Raw genomic sequence first — 21681 nt, forward strand, 5'->3', positions numbered from 1 at the left:
AGGTATAGGATACAGCGGACTTTGACTGTCCAGATACAGAATTGGCTGGCTGAAAGAAGACAGCTAGTGGTAGTGGATGGAAAACATTCTGCTTGGAGGTCAGTGACCAGTGGTATCCGGCAGGGATCTGTTCTTGGGCCTCTGCTCTTTCTGGTTTTTATAAATGACTTGAACGAAGAAGTGGAAGGTGGGTTAGTAAGTTTGCCGATGACACAAAGGCCGGTGGTGTTGCAGATAGTGTCGAGGGCTGTTGCAGGCTACAATAAGACAATGACAGGTTGCAGAGCTGGGCTGAGAAGTGGCAGATGGGATTATAGACAATAGGTGCAGGAGTAGGCCATTCTGCCCTTCGAGCCTGCACTGATTCAACCGAGTTAAATCAAAGTGATTTAATTTGGAAGGTTGAATTTGAATGCTGAATACAGGGCTAAAGTCAGGATTCTTGGCAATGTGGAGGAACAACGAGATTTTGGGGTCCATGTTCGTAGATCCCTCAAAGTTGCCACCCAAGTTGATAGGGTTGTTAAGAAGACGTGTGATATTTTGACTTTCATTAACAGGGGGGATTGAGTTTAAGAGCCACGAGAATTTGCTCCATAAAACCCTGGTTAGACCATACTTGGAATATTGTGTCCAGTTCTCGTTGCCTCACTATAAAAAGGATGTCGATGCTTCAGAAAGAGTGCAGAGGAGACTTACCAGGGTGCTGCCCGGATTGGAAGGCATGTCTTATGAAGAGAGGTTGAGTGAGCTCGGGCTTTTCACACTGGAGAGAAGAAGGAAGAGAGGTGACTTGATAGAGGTGTACAATCTAATGAGAGACATAGATAGAGTAGATAGCTAGAGATTTTGAGGCAAAAGTGGGAACTGCAGGTCCTGGAGATCAGGGTCAAGATTAGAGTGGTGGTGGAAAAGCACAGCAGGTCAGACAGCATCTGAGGAGCAGGAAAATCAATGTTTCGGGCCCTGAAGAAGAGCTTTTGCACAAAACGTCAATTTTCCTGCTCTTCGGATGCTGCATGATCTGCTGTGTTTTCTAGCACCACTCTAATCTTGAGCCAGAGCAGAAATGGCTATCATAAGTGGAAATAATTTTAAAATGTCGGAACAAGGTTTAGGGGAGATGTCAGAGGTAAGTTCTTTATGCAGGGAGTGCTGGGTGTGTGGAATGCGCTGCTAGCAGTGGTAGTAGAGTCAGAGACATGAGACATTGAAGCTACTGCTGACCGAGTACATGGACGGCAGTAAATTGAGGGGTGTGTAGGTTAGGTTGATCTTAGATGAGAATAAATGCTTGGCATAACATCATGGACCAAAGAACCTGTACTGTGCTGTATTGTTCTATGTTATATCACTTACAGCTTATATTGTTTGACATGAAAGTAATCCTAGGTGAAAGTGAGTTCTGCTGATATTGGAGATTAGAATCGAGAGTGTGGTGCTGGATTCCTGATGAAGGGCTTTTGTCTAAAACATCGATTTTCCTGCTCCTCAGATGCTGCCTGGCCTTTTGATGCTTTTCCAGCACCACACTCTTCACAGTCCTGTTTGGTAACTTCAGGTTGAGTCCACATTTTCTGTTGCACCTGGTGTTGCTCCTGGCACACCCTCCTGCACTGTCCATTGATCTAGGGTGGAAAGCTGGCTTCATAGTACTGTTTTGATGGTGGATGTTTTTCTTTATTCGTGGCATGAGAGTATCACTGGGTTAGCCAGCATTTATTTCCCATCTCTAATTGCCTGGAGGGTAGTTAATACTCAACCACATTTCTGTGGATCTGCAGTGTCATGTCGGTCAGATGATTTAAGAGTGGCAGATTTTCTAAAGGACATGAGTGAAACACACGGTTTTGCCCAAAATTCGACAATGGATTTGAGGTCATCAGTAGACTCTTAATTCCAAATTTTCATTGAATTCAAATTCTGCCAGAGTGGAACTCGACACCGCTTTCTCAGAACATTATCATAACTTTGGATTAACGCTGCAGTGATAACTCCACGAAGCAGTTGCCATCCATAGAACAGACGATGAAGTTGCAGATTGTGTTGGGGAACAATTCTGCTGCTGTTGAAGGCCCAGGGCAACTCATGAATACCCGAACTTCAGGTGGTATATGTGTTGGAAGACTGTTCCTTTTAGTACCACACAGTGCAGTAGAGGATATTCTCAATATGAAAGTGGGACAAGAACCTGCCTTTTAATAATGTAACGCTGACACTGCAGATTGGTGATAGTGCTGTGTTAATAATGTAACACTGACACAGTGGATTGGTGATAGAGCTGTGTTAATACCGTAACACTGACACAGTGCATTGGTAATGGACCTGTGTTAATAACGTAACACTGATACAGTGAATTGGTGATAGAGCTGGGATAATAATGTATCACTGACACAGTGGATTGGTGATAGAGCTGTGTTAATACCGTAACACTGACACAGTGGATTGGTGATTGACCTGTGTTAATAACGTAACACTGATACAGTGGATTGGTGATAGAGCTGTGTTAATAATGTATCACTGACACAGTGGATTGGTGATGGTGCTATATTAATAATGTAACACTGACACAGTGGATTGGTGACAGAGCTGCATTAATAATGTAACACTGACACATTGGATTGGTGATGGGGCTGTGTTAATAATGTTACACTGACACAGTGGATTGGTGATGAAACTGTATTAATAATGTAACACTAACACAGTGGATTGGTGAGAGAGCAGTATTAATAATGTAACATTGACACAGTGGATTCGTGATAGTGCTGTATTAATAATGTCACACTGACAGTGAATTGGTGATAGAACTGTGTTAATAATGTAACACTGACACAGTGGATTGGTGACAGAGCTGCATTAATAATGTAACACTGACACATTGGATTGGTGATGGGGCTGTGTTAATAATGTTACACTGACACAGTGGATTGGTGATGAAACTGTATTAATAATGTAACACTAACACAGTGGATTGGTGAGAGAGCAGTATTAATAATGTAACATTGACACAGTGGATTCGTGATAGTGCTGTATTAATAATGTCACACTGACAGTGAATTGGTGATAGAACTGTGTTAATAATGTAACACTGACATAGTGGATTGGTGATAGAGCTGTATTATATTGTAACACTGAGACAGTGGATTGGTGATAGAGCTGTGTTAATAATGTAATACTGACACAGTGGATTGGTGATAGAGCTGTGTTAATAATGTATCACTGACACAGTGGATTGGTGATAGAGCTGTGTTAATAATGTAACACTGACACAGTGGATTGGTGATGGTGCTGTATTAATAATGTAACACTGACACAGTGGATTGGTGACAGAGCTTCATTAATATTGTAACACTGACACATTGGATTGGTGATGGGGCTGTGTTAATAATGTAACACTGACACAGTGCATTGGTGATAGAGGTGTGTTAATAATGTAACACTGACACAGTGGATTGGTGATAGAGGTGTGTTAATAATGTAACACTGACACAGTGGATTGGTGATGGAGCTGGGATAATAATGTTACACTGACACAGTGGCTTGGTGATGGGGCTGTGTTAATAATGTAACACTGACACAGTGCATTGGTGATAGAGGTGTGTTAATAATGTAACACTGACACAGTGGATTGGTGATAGAGCTGTGTTAATAATGTAACACTGACAGAGTGGATTGGTGATGAAACTGTATTAATAATGTAACACTGACACAGTAGATTGGTGTGGGAGCTGTATTTATAATGTAACACTGACACAGTGCATTGGTTATCACGCTGTATTAATGTTGTAACACTGACATAGTGGATTGGTGATAGAGCTGTGTGAATAATGTACCACTGTCACAGTGGATTGGTGACAAGCTGCATTAATAATGTAACACTGACACAGTGGATTGGTGATAGAGCTGTGTTAATAATGTAACACTGACATAGTGGATTGGTGATAGAGTTGTATTAATAATGTAACACTGACATAGTGGATTGGTGATAGAGCTGTATTAATAATGTAACACTGATGCCATGGATTGGTGATGGAGCTGTGTTAATAATGTAACACTGACAGAGTTGATTGGTGATCAAGCTGTATTAATAATGTTACACTGACACAGTGGATTGGTGATAGAGCTGTTTTAAGAAGGTAACACTGGCACAGTGGATTGATGAGGGAACTGTATTAATAACGTAACACTGACACAGTGGATTGTTGATAGAGCTGTTTTAATACTGTAATGCTGACGCAATGGATTGGTGGTAGAGCTGTTTTAATATTGTAACAGAGACACAATGCCTTGGTGATAGAGCTGTGTTAATAATGTAACACTGACACAGTGATTGGTGATAGAGCTGTGTTAATGTAACACTGACACAGTGGATTGGTGATAGACCTGTATTAATAATGTAACTGACAGTGGATTGGTGATTGAGCTGAGATAGTAATGTAAAACTGACACGGGATTGGTGATAGAGGTGGGTTAATAATGTAACACAGACACTGGATTGGTGACAGAGCTGGATTAATAATGTAACACTGACAAAGTGAATTGGTGATAGAACTGTGTTAACATAGAGGGATGTGTAAGTTAGGTGGATTAGCCATGGGAAATAGAGGGATAGGGTAAGATGAGAGCCTAGATGGGAGCTATTGGGATAGTTGTGGTGGACCTGATTGTCCAAATGGCCTGCTTCCACACTACAGGGATTCGATGATTCAATGATTGATTTTACCAAGCATTACAATTAAAAAAGCTTATGCATAAAGTCAGGAGGCATAGGATCGTGGGAAATTTGACCAGTTGGATAGAGAAGTGGCGAATCGGTCGAAGTCAGAGAGTGGTGGTCGATGCTAAATATTCAGCCTGGAGCCCAGTTACAAGTGGAGTTTTGCAGGGATCAGTTCTCGATTCTCTGCTGTTTGTAATTTTTATTTATGACTTGGAAGAGGGAGTCGAAGGGAAGGTCAGTAAATTTGCAGACGATACAAAGATTGGTGGAGTTGTGGATAGTGAGAGGGCTGTTGTCGGCTGCAAAGGGACTTAGATATGATGCAGAGCTGGGCTGAGGAGTGGCAGATGGAGTTCAACCCTGTCAAGTGTGAGGTTGTCCATTTTGTAAGGACAAATAAGAATGCGGAATACAGGGTTAACGGTAGGGTTCTTAGTGAGGTGGAGGAACAGAGGGATCTTGGGGTCTATGTTCATAGCTCTTTGAAAGTTGCCACTCAGGTGGATAGAGCTTGTAAGAAGGCCTATGGTGTATTAGCGTTCATTAGCAGAGGGATTGAATTCAAGAGTCGTGAGGTGATGTTGCAGCTGTATAGGACTTTGGTAAGGCCACATTTGGAGTACTGTGTGCAGTTCTGGTCACCTCACTTTAGGAAAGATGTGGAAGCTTTGGAGAGGGTGCAGAGGAGATTTACCAGGATGTTGCCTGGAATGGAGAACAGGTCGTATGAGGATAGGCTGAGAGTGCTAGGCCTTTTCTCATTGGAACGGCAAAGGATGAGGGGTGACTTGATAGAGGTTTATAAGATGATCAGGGGAATAGATAGAGTAGACAGTCAGAGACTTTTTCCCCGGGTACAACAGAGTGTTACAAGGGGACATAAATTTAAGGTGAAGGATGGAAGGTATAGGGGAGAAGGTAAAAGGAATTGGAATCCCTTGTTAAATGGAAGAGGGCGGCCTATCTCAAGATGAGACGTGAAGGTTCAATTGTGGCGATTGAGAGGTATAGGGTAGCCAGGAAGGACCTGAAGAGAGAGCTAAGAGCAGCAAGGAGGGGACATGAAAGGTCCTTAGTCGGTAGGATTAGGGAAAACCCTAAGGCTTTCTATAGGTATGTTAGGAATAAAAGAATGACTAGGGTAGGAATAGGTCCAGTCAAGGATAGTAGTGGGAAGTTGCATGTGGAGGCGGAAGAGATTGGGGAGACACTGAATGAATACTTTTCTTCAGTATTTACTCAGGAACAGGGCATTGTCGTCGATGTGAATACTGAGTCACAAATAAGTAGAATGGATGGCTTTGAGGTATGTAGAGAAGAGGTGTTGGAAATCCTGGAAAAGGTGAAAATAGATAAGTCCCCTGGGCCTGATGGCATTTATCCTAGGATTCTCTGGGAAGCAAGGGAGGAGATTGCAGAGCCATTGGCCTTGATTTTTATGTCCTCTTTGTCTACAGGAGTAGTGCCAGAAGACTGGAGGATAGCAAATGTGGTTCCCTTGTTCAAAAAGGGGAGTAGGGATAACCCTAGTAACTATAGGCCGGTGAGTCTCACTTCTGTTGTGGGCAAAGTCTTAGAGAGAATTGTAAGGGATAGGATTTATGCACATCTGGATAGGAATAATGTGATCAAGGATAGTCAGCATGGTTTTGTGAAGGGCAGGTCGTGCCTCACAAACCTTATTGAATTCTTTGAAAAGGTGACGAAGGAGGTTGATGAGGGGAAAGCGGTAGATGTGGTATATATGGATTTTAGTAAGGCGTTTGATAAGGTTCCCCATGGTAGGCTACTGCAGAAAATACGGAGATATGGCATTGAGGGTGAGTTGGAGGTTTGGATTAGGAATTGGCTGGATGGAAGAAGACAGAGGGTAGTAGTTGATGGCAAAGTTTCTTCATGGAGTGCCGTCACTAGCGGTGTTCCGCAAGGATCTGTTTTGGGACCATTGCTGTTTGTCATTTTTATAAATGACCTGGAAGAAGGGTTAGAAGGTTGGGTGAGCAAGTTTGCGGATGATACGAAAGTCGGAGGAGTTGTTGACAGTGAGGAAGGATGTGGCAGGTTTCAGCAGGATATAGAGAAGCTGCAAAGCTGGGCAGAAAGGTGGCAAATGGAATTCAATGTAGCTAAGTGTGAGGTGATTCACTTTGGGAAGAATAACAAAAAGATGGGGTACTGGGCTAATGGTCGGATACTTGGTAGTGTGGATGAGCAGAGGGATCTTGGTGTCCATGTACACAGATCTCTGAAAGTTGCCACCCAGGTATATAGTGCGGTGAGGAAGGCATATGGCGTACTGGCTTTTATTGGTAGAGGAATTGAGTTCCGGAGTCCTGAGGTCATGATGCAGTTGTATAAGACTCTGGTGCGGCCGCATCTGGAATATTGTGTGCAGTTTTGGTCGCCATACTATAGGAAGGATGTGGAGGCACTGGAACGGGTGCAGAGGAGGTTTACCAGGATGTTGCCTGGTATGGAAGGAAGATCGTATGAGGAAAGACTGAGACACTTGGGGCTGTTTTCATTAGAGAAAAGAAGGTTTAGGGGTGACTTGATTGAGGTGTACAAGATGATTAGGGGGTTAGATAGGGTTGACAGTGTGAACCTTTTCCCGCGTATGGAGTCGGGTATTACAAGGGGGCATAGCTTTAAATTAAGGGGGGGTAGATATAGGACTGAAGTTAGGGGTAGGTTCTTCACTCAGCGAGTTGTAAGTTCATGGAATGCCCTGCCAGTAGCAGTGGTGGACTCTCCCTCTTTATGGGCATTTAAGCGGGCATTGGATAGGTATATGGAGGATAGTGGGTTAGTATAGGTTAGGTGAGCTTGGATCGGCGCAACATCGAGGGCCAAAGGGCCTGTACTGCGCTGTATTGTTCTATGTTCTATGTTCTATGTCAGGGGCGGGTCCTTTACCCAGAGAGTGGTGGAGGCATGGAATGCGCTGCCTGTGGGAGTGGCAGAGTCAGCATCATTGGTGACCTTTAAGCGGCAATTGGATAGGTGCTTAAGCTAGGACAAATGTTCGGCACAACATCGTGGGCCGAAGGGCCTGTTCTGTGCTGTATTGTTCTATTTCTATTGTTCTATGTTCTGGAACATAGAACATTACAGCACAGTTCAGGCCCTTCGGCCCTCGATGTTGTGCTGCCGTGTCATACTATTCTGAAGCCCATCGCACCATCCATATGCCTGTCCAAAGAAGACTTAAATGCACTTACACTTCGCAAATCTACTCCCGTTGCAGGGAAAGCATTCCATACCCTTACTACTCTCTGAATAAAAAAACTTCCTCTGACATCTGCCTTATACCTATCTCCCTCACTTTACAGTTGTGTCCCCATGTGTTTGCCATCCACATATTTGAAAAAACGCTCTCCCTGTCCACCTATCTAACCCTCTGATTATCTTATATGTCTCTATTAATGATGTACATCTGACACAGTGGATTGGTGATGGAGCTGGGTTAATAATGTAACACTGAGACAGTGGATTGGTGATAGAGCTGTGTTAATAATGTAACACTGACACAGTGGATTGGTGATAAAGCTGTGTTAATAATGTAACACTGACACAGTGGATTGGTGATAGAGCTGTGTTAATAATGTAACGCTGACACAGTGGATTGATGATAGAGCTGTATTAATAATGTAACACTGACACAGTGGATTGGTGATAGAGTGGGCGGCACGGTGGCACAGTGGTTAGCACTGCTGCCTCACAGCGCCGGAGACCCGGGTTCAATTCCCGCCTCAGGTGACTGACTGTGTGGAGTTTGCACGTTCTCCCCGTGTCTGCGTGGGTTTCCTCTGGGTGCTCCGGTTTCCTCCCACAGTCCAAATATGTGCAGGTCAGGTGAATTGGTCATGCTAAATTGCCCGTAGTGCTAGGTAAAGGGTAAATGTAGGGGTATGGGTGGGTTGGCGATAGAGCTGTGTTAATAATGTAACACTGACTGAGTGGATTGATGATAGAGCTCTCTTACTAATGTAACACTGACACAGTGGACTGGTGATGGAGCTGTGATAATAATGTAACTTACTTATTGCTGCTGAGATCCAGTGTAAAGTTCTTTCCTTCCAGCTCCACCAAGATACTGAGGTTTTTTGGATAGTTTGTCTGCATAGGACACAATGAATGGATTGTTATTCAAACTCATTTACTGACTGAAACTGCCATTTTACTCATGAAGCAGCTAGAGCTGTTGAGCTTTGGACAGTACTTGGAAGAAGTACTTGGGCAGCATGGTGGCACAGTGGTTAGCACCGCTGCCTCACTGTGCCAGAGACCCGGGTTCAATTCCCGCCTCAGGTGATTGACTGTGTGGAGTTTGCACGTTCTCCCTGTGTCTGCGTGGGTTTCCTCCGGGTGCTCCGGTTTCCTCCCACAGTCCAAAGATGTGCAGGTCAGGTGAATTGGCCATGCTAAATTGCCTGTAGTGTTAGGTAAGGGGTAAACGTAGGGGTATGGGTGGGTTGCGCTTCGGCGGGTCAGTGTGGACTTGTTGGGCCGAAGGGCCTGTTTCCACAATGTAATGTAATCTAAAAAGAAGTCATCCATAGATGACCTGACACTGAGATTACTGACCTCCAACTGCAAATTTGTCAGAAGAAAGAATCTGCAGTTTGTGAAACTCCCTACTGTCTGAAAAGAGTACTCAAATAATAGTTTGAGAATCAACTCAGACAAATTTCGTCAACACAGGAAACTGCAAGTAACAGCTCACAGGGCAGATCACAACATTTGATGTGATTTGATTTTGAATTCATTGTCACGTGTACCGTGTAAACTATCATGCCACCGCACAATGCACCATCTCAGGTGTAAGTACCTAAGTACCGAATCTTAAGAACACGATAGGAAAAAGAAGGAAGTCAAACTCAAATGTTGCAGTGATTATAGTACATGTGCCACCTTATTTTTAAATACAAAATAAAAAATAAAGTTGAAATTTCAAACATTACAATCTTACTATGCTTTGGCACTGTGGGGCTGCACTTCAAGGAGTCACCTTGAGATCGGAGGTCCATGCTGAGGCCAAATCGGACCAAGAGACTGTCATGTACCACTGAAAGACTACTATGCTAGGCTTGAGAGATCTGCACATTGGGCCACTGACAGTCTGCACGACAGGTCAAGAGTCTGCCACACCAGGCTGAAAGTTCACCACACCGGGCAGAAAGTCCACATTGCTGGGCCAAGAAGCAACCTTGTATGATGGGCCAAAAATCCTCCTCGCTGAGTTGAGGGTCTGCCGCACTGGGCCAAAACTCTGCTTAGCCACAATGACAGTCCATCACGCTGGGCCACAAGTCCCTATCTCTGGGCCAAGACACCACCAGTCCAGGCCAATGCCTACTATCCCACGCCAAAATTCTGCCTCAGGAATAAAGGCAGAGAGCCTGACGCGTGGAGAGATAAGCTAGAGGAGGGTGGGGGTATTCCTCCTGGTTCTATCTCCTACCCAAGATCCACAAGCCATTCTACTCCGGCCAACCTATCGTCTGAGCCTGTTCCCGCCCCATCGGATTCATCTCCACATAGCTCGGTCCAGGAACTCCCTACATACATTCGAGACACCACCCACACCCTCCACCTCCTCCAAGACTTCTGTTTCCCTGGCTCCCAATGCTTCATCTTCACCGTGGACATCCAGTCCCTATACACCACCATCCGCCATGAGCAGGGCCTCTAAGCTCTCCATTTCTTCCTCTCCCGACGTTTCCACCAGTATCCTTCCACTGACACTCTTGTTCATTTGGCTGAACTGGTCCTCACCCATAACAATTTCGCCTTTGAATCCTCCCACTTTCTCCAGACTAAAGGGGTAGCCATGGGCACCCACATGGGCACCAGCTATGCCTGTCTCTACATGGAACAATCTATCTTCCACAGCTACACCAGCACCACTCTCCACCTTTTCCTCCGCTACATTGATGACTGCATTAGCGGCAGCTCGTGCTCCTACGGGAAGGTTGAACAGTTCATCAACTTCACCAATACATTCCACTCTGACCTTCAACTCACCTGGACCATCTCTGACACCCCTCTGCCCTTCTTGGACCTCTCCATCTCCATCAACATTGACTGACTCAACACTGACATTTTCTACAAACTCACCGACTCCCACAGCTACCTGGTGTACACCTCGTCCCAATCTCCCTCCTACAAAAATGCTACCCCGTATTTCCAATTCTTCCGCCTCTGCTCCCAGGAGGACCACTTACACCACAGAACACACAGATGGTCTCCCTCTTTAAAGACTGCAATTTCCCCTCCCACATGGTTGCACAGATTGGATTCCCTACAGTGCGGAAATAGGCCCCTTGGCCCAACAAGTCCACACCAACCCTCCGAAGAGTAACCGACCCAGACCCATTTCCCTCTGACTAATGCACCTAACACCACGGGCAAAGTAGCATGACCAATTCACCTGTCCTGCCCAGAGGAAACCCACACAGACACGGGGAGAATGTGCAAACTCCACACAGACAGTCGCCAGAGGCTGGAATTGAACCTGGGACCGCGGTACTGTGAGGCAACAGTGCTAACCACTGAGCCACCCAGCCGCCTCAAATTGATGATACTCTCTAGCGCATCTCATCCACTTCCACACATCTCTACCCTTAAGCCCTACCCCTCCAATCGCAATAAGGACAGAACCCACTGGTCCTCATCTTCCATCCCACCATCCTCCATATATAGCGCATCATCCTCCGCCATTTCCGCCACCTACAAATGGACCCCACCACCAGGGATATATTTCTCTCCCCACCTCTAATCCACTATCCGCAAAGACCGTTCCCTCCGCGACTCCCTTGTCAGGTCCACGTCCCCCAACAACTCACCCTCCCCTCCGGGCACCTTCCCCTGCCACTGCAGGAATTGCAAAACCTGTGCCCACACCTCCTCCCTCACCTCCATCCAAGGCCCTAAAGGAGCCTTCCACATCCATCAAAGTTTCATCTGCACTTCCACACATGCCATTTACTGTATCAATTGCTCTCGATGTGGCCTCCTCTGCATTGGGGAGACAAGACGCCTACTCCCAGAGTGCTTCAGAGAATATCTCCGGGACACCCGCACGAACCAACCTCACCACTCTGTGGCCCAACAATTCAACATCCCCTCCCACTCTGCCAAAAGCATGCAGATTCTGGGCTTCCTCCATCGCCATTCCCTATCACTGGAGGAAGAACGTCTCATCCTCCACCTCGGGACCCTTCAACCCCAGGGCATCAATGTGGATTTCACCAGTTTTCTCATTTCCCCCTCACCACCTTACCCCAGTTCCAATCTTCCAGCTCAGCACCGTCCTCATGACCTGTGCTATCTGTCCATCTTCCTTCCCACCTATCTATACCATCCTCCCCTCCGACCTATCACCTTTACTCTCACCTCCATCCACCTATTGCTGTCTCAGCTTCTTTCCCCCCAGCCCCACTCCTCTCCCATTTATCTTTGCACCTGAGGCTCCCACCTCATTCCTGATGAAGGGCTTTTGCCCAAAACATCAATTTTCCTGCTGCTCGGATGCTGCCTGACCGGCTCTGCTTTTCCAGCGCCACACTCTTGACTTTAATCTTCAGCACCTACAGTACTCACCTTCGTTTCTAGAAATCCCAACTTCCCCAGAAACAGTCCCAATTTTCTAGGAGTCTTACCATTAGCCCAGTACTCTGCATTCCTGTTACTCCTTCCAAAGTGAATCACCTCACATTTTTCCACATTAAACATCATTTGTCACCTCTCAGCCCATCTCTGCAGCTTATTTATGTCCCTCGATAACCTGCAACATCTTCCGCACTGTCTGCAACTCCACCGACTTTAGTGTCGTCCAAACATTTACTGACTCATCATTCTAGGCCCTAATCCAGGTCATTTTTAAAAATGACAAACAGCAATGGCCCCAAAACAGATTCTTGCAGTTCACCACTAGTAACTGAACTCCTGGATGAACATTTCCTATCAACCACCACCCTTTGTCTTCTTTCAGCTGGCCAACCTCTGATCCAAACTGCTAAGTCACCCTCAATCCCATGCCTCCATATTTTCTGCAATAGCCTACTGTGGGGGAATATTACCAAATGCTTTACTAAAATCCATACACACCACATCAACCACTTTACCCTCTTCCATCTGTTTGGTCACCTTCTCAAAGAACTCAATAAGGTTTGTGAGGCACGACCGACCCTTCACAAAACCGTATTGACTGGACCTAATCAATTTTTTCCTTTCCAGACGTTTGTAAATCCTATCTCTTATAACACTTTCCAACATTTTACCCAGAATGAAGTAAGGCTCACTGATCTATAATTGCCAGAATTGTCGCGACTCCCTTCTTGAACAAGGGGACAACATTTGCTATCCTCCAGTCTTCTGGCAGTATTCCTGTACACAATGACATCATAAAGATCAAAGCCAAAGACTCTGCAATCTCCTCCCTAGCTTCCCAGACAATTCTAGGATAAATCCCATTCAGCTCAGGGGACTTATCTTTTTTCACACTTTCCAGAATTGCTGACACCTCCTCCTTATGAACCACAATCCCATCCAATTTAATAACCTGTATCTCAGTATTCTTCTCGACAACGTTGTCTTTTTCCAGTGTGAATACTGACAAGAAAAATATTTATTTAACATCTCTCCTATCTCTTCGGACTCCGCGCACAACTTCTCACTACTGTCCTTGACTGTCCCTAATCTTACTCCCGTTGTTCTTTTATTCCTGACAGACCGAAGGAAAGCTTTAAGGTTTTCCTTGATTCTACCTGCCAAAGATTTCTCATGTCACCTCCAGGCTCTTTTTTGCTCTCTCTTTAGGTCCTTCCTGGATAATTTTAATCCTCAATTGCCCTAACTGAGCCTTCACATCTCATCTTTACATAAATCTTCTTCCTCTTGACAAGAAATTCAACTTCTTTAGTAAACCACAGTTCCTTCACTTTACCAATTCCTCTCTGCCTAATAAGTACATAGTTATTAAGGACATGCAGTAGCTGTTCCTCGAACAATTTCAATTGCAGTTTCCTTCCCCATCTTCTGCATCTGAAATCTTGCCTAAATGCATCATTATTGCCTTTCCCCAAGCTATTACTCTTGCCTGTGGTATGTACCTATCCCTTTCTAATGCTAAAATAAATGTAACCGAGCAGTAGAAATGGCTATGGGACTAGTTAAAAGCTGCAATCAAACATGCTGGGGATTATGGTCAAGCTAATTTACACTCTGACCTCAGGTAAAACTGCGGTCAGGACATATGACGTTATGGACTCCCAGCCTGATCAGGCAGAATCTTGGCCTGGCGAGGCAGACTTTTGTAGGTAAACACAATGACTGCAGATAGTGGAAACCAGATTCTGGATTAGTGATGCTGGAAGAGCATAGCAGTTCAGGCAGCATCCAAGGAGCTTCGAAATCGACGTTTCGGGCAAAAGCCCTTCATCAGGAATAAAGGCAGTGAGCCTGAAGTGTGGAGGGATAAGCTAGAGGAGGGTGGGGGTGGGGAGAAAGTAGGATCGAGTACAATGGGTGAGTGGGGGAGGGGATGAAGATGATAGGTCAGAGGAAATGACCTGGGAGTTGCAGTGGGAGAGGGACTCCCTGAGATTCTTGTAGAGAGAGGAGGATAACTTCTTCAAGGCAGGCATCCTTGCAAGAGGATTCGCAGTAAGGTTAAAATCAACGAGGTAAGTGCGGTGTTCCTGAACTATGAGGTTGAAAGTTATGGGTGAGAGACCCCCCTGAGGTGATGAGGTTATCTACAGTCTGGGAGATGACAGTTTGGTGATGGGAAGTGAGGTTGTGGTCAAGGGGCAGTAGGAGGAGGTGTCTTCACATTGGCGCCTGGCTTCAGCGGTGTAGAGATCAGTATGCCAAACTAACACTGCGTCCCCCTTGTCCGCTGGTTTGATGGTGAGGTTGGGGTTGGGGTTGGAGCAGAGGGAGTGGAGGGCTGCATGTTTTGAGGGTTAGAGGTTGATGTGGGTGAAGGGGGTGGACATGTTGAGGCGGTCTCGGCGGCAGTTGGACATAATGAGGCCGTGGGCCGGTAACAGACTGGCACAGGGTGTCCAGGTGTATGAGATGTGTTGGAGGCAGGCCAAGGGATCCTCGGAAGGTGGATGGGAGTCTTGATTGACAGAGTAAGCTTGGTGGCTGAGGGAGCAGAAGAAGTGTTTGATGTCACAACATAGTTGAATTCGTTGATGCATGGACTGAGCAGAATGAAGGTAAGGCCTTTGCTGAGGACTGATCGTTCGTCCTCAGCGAGGGGAAGGTCTGGGGGGATGGTGAAAACTCGGTAGGGCTGGGAGCTCAGACCTGGTATAGGGCTAGGGCTGGGTATGGGGGTGGAATTGTAACTGGAGTGGGCGCGGTAGTGGGAGTACCAGAGGTGACATCATTTGCGGAAGTGATGCTCACCATGGGGTTCTGTGGGATGGGGTGTTGACAGTGGGATCCATGGGGGGGGGGAGCGTGTCGACGGTGTACAGGTGAGTGGCCTCAGTAGGGGCGGAGGTGGTTGCAACAGTGGCAGCTGCGGGGGTAAATATGGCAGAATGCGTTGCGTCAGTGTTGACGTAGGGGGCAGAAGTGGCAGAATGCGCGGAATAAGTCATGTTGGGAGCGGAAGCGGTTGCGGTTCCTCACGAAGGACACGGAAGTCGCGGAACGGATGACATGGGTGATGTTGGCAGGGTAGAAGTGGCTGGGCCGGTGGCTTTCTAGATTTCTAGAGGTGGAAGTGGTCTGCGCCTGAACCAGAATACTGACCAACTCTCTTATGGGATGGTTTGTTAGTTATTGGGAGGAGTTTGAGCAATTTCAGCTAAGGCAGAGTTTAATAATGACACTGCATACGTTATAATAGGCAAATGAGCAGAAGAGGTACAGCTGTGTTAAGTCTCAAGGGAGTAAGGCAAGGCTACTTTAATACCCTTGTATTATAAGTGAGACAAATGAGTTAAGGGCATGAGTTGACATTTGGAATTATGATGTTGTTACCATCACAGAGATCAGTTTGAAGAAGGGACAAAATCATGGAATCATATAGAAGAGAAGAGACCCTTTGGCCCATTGAGTCTGTCCCGCCATAAATACACCACCACCTACACTAGTCCCACTTTCATGCACTAGGATCAGACCCTTGAATGTTAGGACATTTCAAGTGTTCAACGAAGTACTTTTTAAAGGACATGTGGTCTCCCACATCAACTACCATCCTAGGCAGTGCGTTCCAGACCCTCTCTGCCCACTAGGAAAAATCTTTTCCTCAAAATTCCCTCAAAACTTGCCTTGCACTTCAAAATGATGCCACCCCTTGTTATTGACCTTTAGACTAAGAAAACCTGTTGCTTTCCATTCAGCATGTCTATGTCCTGATACTCTTATGCGCCTCTTTCAGGTCTCTCATCAATCCTCTCTGCTCCAAAGAAAACAACCTGAGCTTATGCAACATCTCTTCTTCACTGAAATGGTCCATCTCAGACAACACCTGGTGAATCTCTGCACCCGCTCCTTCCCTGGAGTGTCAAAGGCTGAAGGATGAGCTTATTGTGGTTTTTAAAATCATGAGGAGCATAGATACTGTGAATTGTCAAGATCCTTTTCTTGGGGTGGATGAATCCAAAACTAGAGGGAATAGGTTCAAGGTGACAGGGGAAAGACTTAAAAAGGATCTGAGGGATAAGTTTCACGCAGAGTGGTGCATGTATGGACTGGGCTGAATGGGCAGAAGAAGTAATGGAGACTGTACAATTACAACATTTATCAGGTATCTAGATGGGTATATGAACAGTAAGTGTTTGAGGCGTATGGGCCAAATGCTGGCAGTTGGGACTAGGTCAAATTGGGATGTCTGATCATTATGGGCAAGTTGAACAGAAGGGTCTGTTTCCATGCTGTATGACTCTTATGATTCTATTCCTGAAGAAGGGCTCATACCCGAAACGTCGATTCTCCTGCTCGTTGGATGCTGCCTGACCTACTGCGCTTTTCCAGCAACACATTTTCAGCTCTGATCTCCAGCATCTGCAGTCCTCACTTTCTCCTAGAATATTCTAGATCATAACTGATAAAAGCAATTGTCTCGCATGCCTTCTTAACTACCTGGAGCTGACATGACTGCCCTCCAACAACCACAATCATCTTCTTATGTGCCGGGTACGACTCCAACCAGTGGAGAGTGTTCCCTCCATACCTTTTGATTCCAGTTTTGCTCAGGTTCCTTGCTGCCACACACTGTCACTCTCACCTCACCTCAAATAGGATTTGAATAGTAACTTTATTTTTGTATGGCATGGAAGCAAAAGTTGAAGAGCCTTTCTCTGTGCTGCCAATTTATATGACCATGACTCCAGAGCAATTGGAGGCGTTCGTAAGGAATCATGGAAAGGACAAAATGTTCCCTTTTGGGTGAAATGTCGGAGCACCAAATACAGAGAATCTTGATATCTATCAATATTCAGGACTGGATTAAAAGTAAAAGAGCAGTTTTTAAAAGTTACAAAGAAAGCAAAATAACAGAGACCTGAGTGGAGTCTAGAAAGTGCAAGGGTGATTTTAAGAAAACAATTAAAACAGCAAAGAGGGGTTATGAAAGAAACACTGGCAAGATTGTGGAGAATCCCAAGATATTCCACAAGTATATCCACAAGAAAGGGAAACGTGACCAGGGAAACGTGGAAAGGGAACGTGACTAAGAGGACAATCTGTGTGTGAAGCGATGGTACATTGGTAGAGTGTTAAATTTGTACCTCACATCTGTCTTAACTTGGAGGATACAGGTAGAAAATTCAGGAAGGGTGACTGTAAGGATCTTGAGTAAATTGACAGAGGGCATATGAGAGGTTTTAGTGAATTTAAAACTGGACAAATCCCAGGTCCAAATGAGTTGTTTCCCAGGTTGTTGTGGGAGGTGAGGTTGGAAACCACAGGGGCTCTGACCCAGTGTGCAGTTTTGTACCACAGAGATCAGAGATCAAATGTTTAAATTTATTTGTGGGACGTGGGTGTCACTGGCTGGCCAGCATTTATTGCCCATCTTTAGTTGCCTTTGAGAAGTTGATTGTGTTACAACATGGTGGCAAACCTTTCTGTTAGTGAAACCAAACACCCAGAAAAGATCAACTCACTTAGTAGTCTGTTAAAATATGAGCGACAGAGAAGTTCTAACTTCCACCATTTCAAGAAAATAATATCAATTTATTTTTGTTAACTCTAAAAGTGAAATTAAACATGTATTAACAACTCAAAGCCTCCCCTCCTCTTACCTGCTTATTACCTGCCTCTAACTCTATAAACAATATTTTATTCCAATAGCACTTAATAAAATTACATCAACTTAATTTCAAAAACAGACAGCAGCTATTGTCTTTAGTGTCTGCCTTCTTCCAGCTGAAGATCTCCCTGGATCATATTCTTTCTTTTTACTGCAGATATATGTTTCATATGAATAGGTACCTTTGATAGAGAGTATTTCCTAAATTCTTGGATCTGTGTTGATGGCAGTTGCTCTTTCTGATTTTAAAAATGCCTGCCTCTTTTATAACCCCAACATCAGATGGTCTCATTAGTTCAGTGTTGGCAAAACAATAAATTCAAACTCAATTGGGTTTTAGTGTCCTGGGGCATAATTTAATCTGATTGGTTAGCTTTGAATTGTTGTTGAGAATGTGGTATTGGAAAAGCACAGCAGGCCAGGCAGCATCCGGGAAGCAGGAGAATTGATGTTTCGGGCATAAGACTTTCATCAGGATGAAGGTCATTCCTAAAGAAGGACTTATGCTCAAAACATCGATTCTTCTACTCCTCGGATGCTGCCTGACCTGCTGTGCTTTTCTGGCACCACACTCTCGACTCTGATCTCCGGTATCTGCAGTTCTCACTTCCTTGTAAATTTGAATTTTCAAAACAGCAACCAACTCAGGTATCTATTTCACAGCCAAATGTTACATATTTTCAATTTTCCAGTACGGTCTGAGACTGGTGTCTAGTTATATGACACAAGTACTTGTCATCTTTCTGTTCAGAACAGCATTCACTCTCTCATAAAGGTACAGTACACGCCTTCAACTTCATATCACTTAGCCCCTTAAGAAAAAATTAATCATCATAAAGAAAAGATGGCTTCATTTTTTTTCTAACTCTTAATCCTACTACAATAAAATGGATAGGTAATTAATTGAAATGCATATTAATTTCTGCACACATACATTATAAATATAAAACATTGGAATCTGTCCAATTTAATGTACACATTTTCCTCTAAATCTGCGATAACACATCTGTTATCACATGTTTACAACCTGCAACATGTACAATTTATAAATTTAGAGTCTTTCAGATAAGACTCCAATGAAATAGTTTCATATTTTTGTCTTTTTAAATCGTTCCAAGTATGTAAGAGGATTGTGGTCCGTGTATACAACGGTCTCTGACACATTGTTCGTCATATAAACATTAAAGCCAGTTCCAAACTCAATAATTCTTTCTCAGTGTAGACTATTTTTTTCTGGTGGGTGTTGCATTTATTTGAAATGTAGCCAATTGGATGTTTAATTCCATCATCATCCTCCAGGAGCAGTACAGCTCCAACTCCTATATCGCTGGCATGAACTGCACTTTTGAAGGGTTTAAATAAAATGGTGAAGCTAAAACTGGTGTGCTGGTTAATCCTGCTATTAAATTCTCAAATGCCTCATGGCATTGTTCTGTCCACCAAAATTTGTGTTCGCCTTTAGTAAATTTGTTCGCATGACCACAACGCTGCTGAAATTTGGAACAAACTTCCAGTAGAATCTACTTAGTCCCAAAAATCAAAGTATCTCTTTCTTTGAAGATGATTGTGGAAATTCTTCAATGAGCCTTCATCTTCGTGTTCCTTGGGGTCAGTGTTCCATGATCAATATTATATCCCAAGAAAGTCACCTCTGCCTTCGCAAATTCTGTTTTCTTTAAGTTTACTACTAGTTTTGCTTCTTTTAGTCACTCAAAGAGCTCTGTCAACTGTCCCATGTGATCTTTCCATGACTTGCTAAAGATCACTATATCATCCAGAGAGACTGCACAGTTTGTTAACCCAGCCACAATTCTGCTCATGAGTCTTTGGAATGTGGCTGGCGTGTTCTTCGTTGCAAAAGGCATCCCTTTGAATTGATATTGCCCAATTGGCGTTACAAACACAGAAACTTCTTTCACTTTCTCTGATAAAGTGTACCTACTAATAAGCTCGCAATTCTTCCAGTTTTGTGATGTTAACTGGCTTGTCCAACTTTCTCTATACAGTCCTCTAATCTTGGTATTGGATATGAGTCTGATTTTGTTATGGCGTTGACCTTCCGATAGTCCACACAATATCATCGAGACCCGTCAGGTTTGGGAACTAACATGATTGGCAAACTCCACTCACTCTGACTCGGTTTGATGATATCTTCATTGAGCATCGCATCCACTTCCTTCTGGACCTGTGTGGCTTTCAAAGGATTAAGTCTATATGGGTGTTGTTTTATCAGAACAGTATTCCCTACTTCTACCTCATGCACAACAGTATTAGTCCTCCCCCACCTTATTCCTGCATATGTCCTCATACTGCTGCAACAAACCATTCAACTGGGTTCTTTGCTCCTGAGATAGATAGTTCACTAACCTATACCACTCTTCAAGGCCTTTCTCATTGTTTAACATATGTTAGAGGCACATCAAACTCCATGACATCTGGATTTGATTCTTCACTCTGTGGGGCAGTAACTAACACCTGTTTCTCCAGTTCCCCGTCTCCATTATAGTAAGGTTTCAACATATTCACATGACATACCCGATACAGTTTTTTCTATCTGGCATCTTTACCAGATAGTTTACCTGACTGAACTTTTTTTCAGTTTGATAGGCAACACTAAACCTGGCTTTGAAGGGGTCTCTTATCACTGGTTACAATATTAATACACCATCCCCATGGGAAAACGTCCAAATTTAAGTGTTTTTATCTACCACCTGCTTCTTTCTATGCTGCACCCCCTTTAGGTGTTGTTTAGCTAACTCGCCTACCCAATTTAATCTCTCCCTCCCTAATCCAAATGTGAGATCTCTGGCTTCGGTCCTGTCAATCTTTCTTGAATGAATTTCAAAGGGCCTCTCATCTATGTCCGAATATTAACTCAAAGGGAGTAAATTGAGCGATTCATTTGGGGGATCTCGAATGGTAAACAATACGAATAGGATACCTTTATCCCAGTCATTTGGGTAATCCTGGCAGTACGGTCTCAACATGGTCTTCAGGGTCTGATGCCACCTTTCCAAAGCTCCCTGGGATTCAGGATGGTATGTAGTTGATCTAAAGTGCTGTATACCTAAGCTATCCATGACTTTCTTAAACAACCTCGCAGTAAAATTGGACTGTTGGTCTGAATGAATCTCTCTGGGTAGCACATGCTGCGTGAAGAAAGCTATTAACTCCTCTACCTTTTTGCCTTAATACTCTGTAATGAAATCACCTCCAGAAAGCCCTTTTGCCCGAAACATCGATTTTCCTGCTACTTGGATGCTACCTGACCTGTTGTGCTTTTGCTCTAATTTTGAGGTAACAGTGAAAGACAATAATTCATAAGGAAGAGAGGTTAAATGACAGGTCTGTGTGCACTTGACTGATCACTCCTACAGGCTCTGAGCCATTTATCAGATGGGAAAAACAAATTCAGCTGAATCCTGCTGGTGAAGTAAATTCCTATCATAAAGAAGTACCAGTCTGAGCTAATTGGAAGCGTTCATAAGGTAACCTTGCACAGCTTGCATGACAGATATCATTGTTTTACAAAATGGCTTCTTAGCAAGGAGGGTAAGCTTTTGACCATAAAATGGCTTCCTGATAGATTTTGTCAGAATATCTTCAATGTTGGGTTTAGAACAATTTTTAAGCTAGGAGCAGACTCCTGCTTTTTATCTTAAGCACAGAATCATTCTGT

At 44.3% G+C, this 21681-nt stretch overlaps 1 protein-coding gene across 1 annotated transcript in view; it reads right to left on the bottom strand.

The window, feature by feature from the left end:
• Window positions 1–21681, bottom strand: part of LOC122549379 (disintegrin and metalloproteinase domain-containing protein 8-like) — a 249455-nt gene that overhangs the window by 187685 nt on the left and 40089 nt on the right. Inside the window, exon 3 of the mRNA XM_087985954.1 lies at window positions 8763–8839. Within this exon, the coding sequence (XP_087842080.1) occupies window positions 8763–8839 (77 nt within the window). The remainder of the gene's footprint in view (window positions 1–8762; window positions 8840–21681) is intronic.

The sequence above is a fragment of the Chiloscyllium plagiosum genome, unplaced genomic scaffold (assembly GCF_037043375.1).
Source record: "Chiloscyllium plagiosum isolate Xiang-an unplaced genomic scaffold, Cpla_swu_hap1 HiC_scaffold_1, whole genome shotgun sequence".
Classification (NCBI taxonomy): domain Eukaryota; kingdom Metazoa; phylum Chordata; class Chondrichthyes; order Orectolobiformes; family Hemiscylliidae; genus Chiloscyllium; species Chiloscyllium plagiosum.